General features: G+C 32.0%; 1 protein-coding gene across 1 annotated transcript; it reads right to left on the reverse strand.

Moving 5' to 3' along the window:
- Positions 1–381: 381 nt before the first annotated feature.
- On the reverse strand, positions 382–2,159 carry LOC145058932 (uncharacterized protein At2g27730, mitochondrial-like). Its single transcript, XM_079006813.1, has 4 exons — positions 2,008–2,159; positions 1,239–1,386; positions 1,021–1,059; positions 382–818 (listed from the first exon to the last, which is right to left on the reverse strand). The coding sequence occupies exons 2-4, from the start codon at positions 1,338–1,340 to the stop codon at positions 609–611; spliced, it is 351 nt and encodes a 116-aa protein (XP_078862939.1). The 5' UTR covers positions 1,341–1,386; positions 2,008–2,159; the 3' UTR covers positions 382–608.
- Positions 2,160–3,313: the final 1,154 nt, after the last annotated feature.

Here is a 3,313-nt window from a genome sequence, read left to right on the forward strand (position 1 = left end):
TTATCATGTCAGTTTTTGCCACCTCTACTTTTTGTATATATTTATTATGTGCTTATGATGTGCACACACAAGGAATGATCTCAAAACATTCTTTAAAGAAACGAGTCAGTCAACTCAGCCGAGTACTAGGTCAAAAATGTTTGGACTCAGTCAACTCAAACTCAGTATAACATAGGTTTTTTACAGCATCAAATGATAATACATTGGGTTTTCCCTTTATCTAACAAAGACAATAGGTAACAAACTTTGGCATGGTTTTTATTTTGGATAACCAAACTTATACTATTGTTTTCATTATGTTGTAGTAAACTTTAAAAATGTTGATTTCTTTTTTCTTTTTAGTTGGAGTCTCAACATGAAAAGGAAAAAAAAACAACACAATTAGAGGAAATAATAAATTTGATGCCTAAAATCATAAAATTAACAAAAACATGAACGAATTCGGCCATTCGGGTCTCAAGAGTATGTTTTAATATGAAAACAATCATATATGGATTACAAAACAAAGCAAAAGCACCAAGATTGGTGATAAAATCATGTAAATTTTTATTGTTTTAAAGTCTTGAAAGAAAAGGGGCATATAAGGAAATACCTTATTGAGTGACTCTTCAATCATGAAGGTCTTCAGGGGTCTTTTTGTCTTTTGACAAAAGATACCATCCAAGGGCACTTAGACCAGTTACAACACCAGCTACAACTGCATAGTTCTTGTGCATATCTGTTGATACTCCTACAACTTTTGCTGATGTGGACTCACTTGCTTTTGCATCACCTGCTACTCCACTTGCTGATGCTGGTGTCTCTTCAGGTTTAGGGCCCTGAAACACAATCGTTTCACTATCAACCAAATGACTAAAATACCCTTTACAGTCCACAAACAGTATAATCTTGTGGATTCAACTCAATATCACCAATACTTTCTAATACCGCTTTTTTTCCTTTCTACACTTTCAAAGTTGCCCAAAAGAATAAATTCTGTAATTTTTCATGTGTGTGTGTGTGTCTGAGAGAGAGAGAGACCTTTTGTGCAAGCTTCTCCAATTTCTCTCGCTCGGTTTTCTGGAGGAGAAAAATGGAATTTAGATAAGGACCAAAAATAATATAATATATCAAAAAGATGTTAAACTTTTGGGTAGTATTTTTGTAAAACAATGAATATAAACACATATTTTTCACAAAATGCCAATGTCACTTTATGATTTCAAGAATCAAATCTCAATTAACAATTACTGAATTACCTTGATGTAGACATTCTCTGCAGCCTTCTCCTCCTCACCAAGTACTTTGCCACCACTTGAGAACCTGCGAGATACATATCTAACCATCTGTCTTGTTGCCATGGTGAGGTTTCTTTTAACTTTTATCACTTCAATTATGTGAAAGAATCTGCATATCCATCATAAGTTTTGATGATAAATGACAAATCTTTCCATGATAAATGATAAAACAATTTCATGTCAAGGCAATAAAATGGTCGATAAGCTGTAACAGAGGCCATGATAACTCCACACTGAGTATGAGTATGTGTGGACTAAGAAGAAGCACTAGAACCCTACTCATTCATATGAAAATCAAATTGATGTTTCTCTAAGTGGACATATACAACTGTTAATGCACTTATTAACTCCATACAAGACATCAACTGGCTTGTAATCATCGTTCGATTAAAATTAATTCTGAAATGAGCTCATGTTAGAGGCTTAGTGTAAATTCGAGCAAAGAGAAATAACATACAAAGAGAATCAAGGGCGTGAATAATCACATGTGTGTGTATTGACATGAACACAGAGGTAAGTCAATCGCAGCTCGATATGAATATAATAGTCTTATGATTTGTAATCGAAATGTGGAAATTACATGTAAAAAACCTAAATGTCATCTAACAAATTTGTCAATCTACGCAACAAATCTGCTAACTTTCTAGGTAGCCACAAAAAACAAAAGATCATAAACAAGAATCTGCACAAATTTGTTGCTCGGAGAAGAAGAGGATCAGAAGACGCTTACCAGAGATAGATCCAAGCTGAGAAAGAGAGGTTTTGGGTTTATTTCAATTTGGCGACTCCTGCTTGAAAGAGAACGGACAAAAACTCATCGGATTGGGCTTTTGGCCCGAATATTTGTTTTATTGACGATACTATCGAAACCCTTTAGTCTTGTAACTTGTAAGATCGGTTCTAAAATAGTTTTCTGTTAGGTCTCGGTATTTTTTGATTTATAGGTTTTGATTTTGATTTTTTCTATTAACAATACTTTAATTAACATTAAATGATATATTAGGATTTATTAAAAATGATACACTCAATTTTAACAAAAGAAAGAAAGTAACGGAATGTGTAATTATGTCTAACGTCTCGAATTTCAAACTTAAATTTTCATTTTTATAAATAAATAAGTATCCAAATATTATTCCCAAAAATATAATAAAAATAACCATTGTTCAAAACATGTCAAATCGTGATCAAAACTAGAGTAGTAAAGTAACATAGATAGTAAATGAAATCAAATGAGGTCTCTAAAAAACATATTTGTGGATGTGATACAATTAGTCAAAATTATTCTCTTTGTTGTCAAAACAACCTGAAACATTTAAGTTAAACGAGTAAATACAAAGTTTAGTGAGTTTATCAATATAACACATACTCATGTAAATGATATTTAGGGGTGGCAATCGTGTTGTGTTAGGGTTGACGAGTTGGCAGCTAAAATACATCAACCCGAACACGGCCCATATAATTATGTGGGTCATAGGTTGATGGGTTGGAAACATCAACCTGGACACGACCCACCAACTTGTTTACTTATAACGCAGTTAATGGGCCGCATGTCAGATTTGGTCATGGATCGCAGGTCATATTCGAGTTTGTGAGTTCTTAGGTCAGATTTCATAAATAAAGTTGATAATTAAACATGAATTAATTCCAAAAAAAATAAGCATTCAAATGAAAATTTAAAACATTCATGCAAGTATATTCAAACTAAAAACATTAATGCAAACATAGATAAATTCAAATTTTAATAGCCATAATTCTCTTTTTTTTCTACTAGAAACAAAATATTTTGTCAATATGCAAAGTTAAATTTGACTTCTTAAAAGATACATAAGTAAAAATCTACAATTTACATTAAAAATAACTCAAAACGACAACTTAAAGTTTATTAGAAATTATAGTCTATATTTGTCTTTGTCAACATTCATACCCATGATGTTTTGAGTTTAGAAGCATTGAAGCAACAATATCTTGACTATCAATCCAATTTTCTGAGGTTTAGAAGGAAGTTTTTGATTTAAGATTGTCTTGAAGTGTCGAAA

This window comes from Lactuca serriola, chromosome 6 (assembly GCF_051521515.1).
Source record: "Lactuca serriola cultivar US96UC23 chromosome 6, Lser_US96UC23_V15, whole genome shotgun sequence".
NCBI lineage: Eukaryota > Viridiplantae > Streptophyta > Magnoliopsida > Asterales > Asteraceae > Lactuca > Lactuca serriola.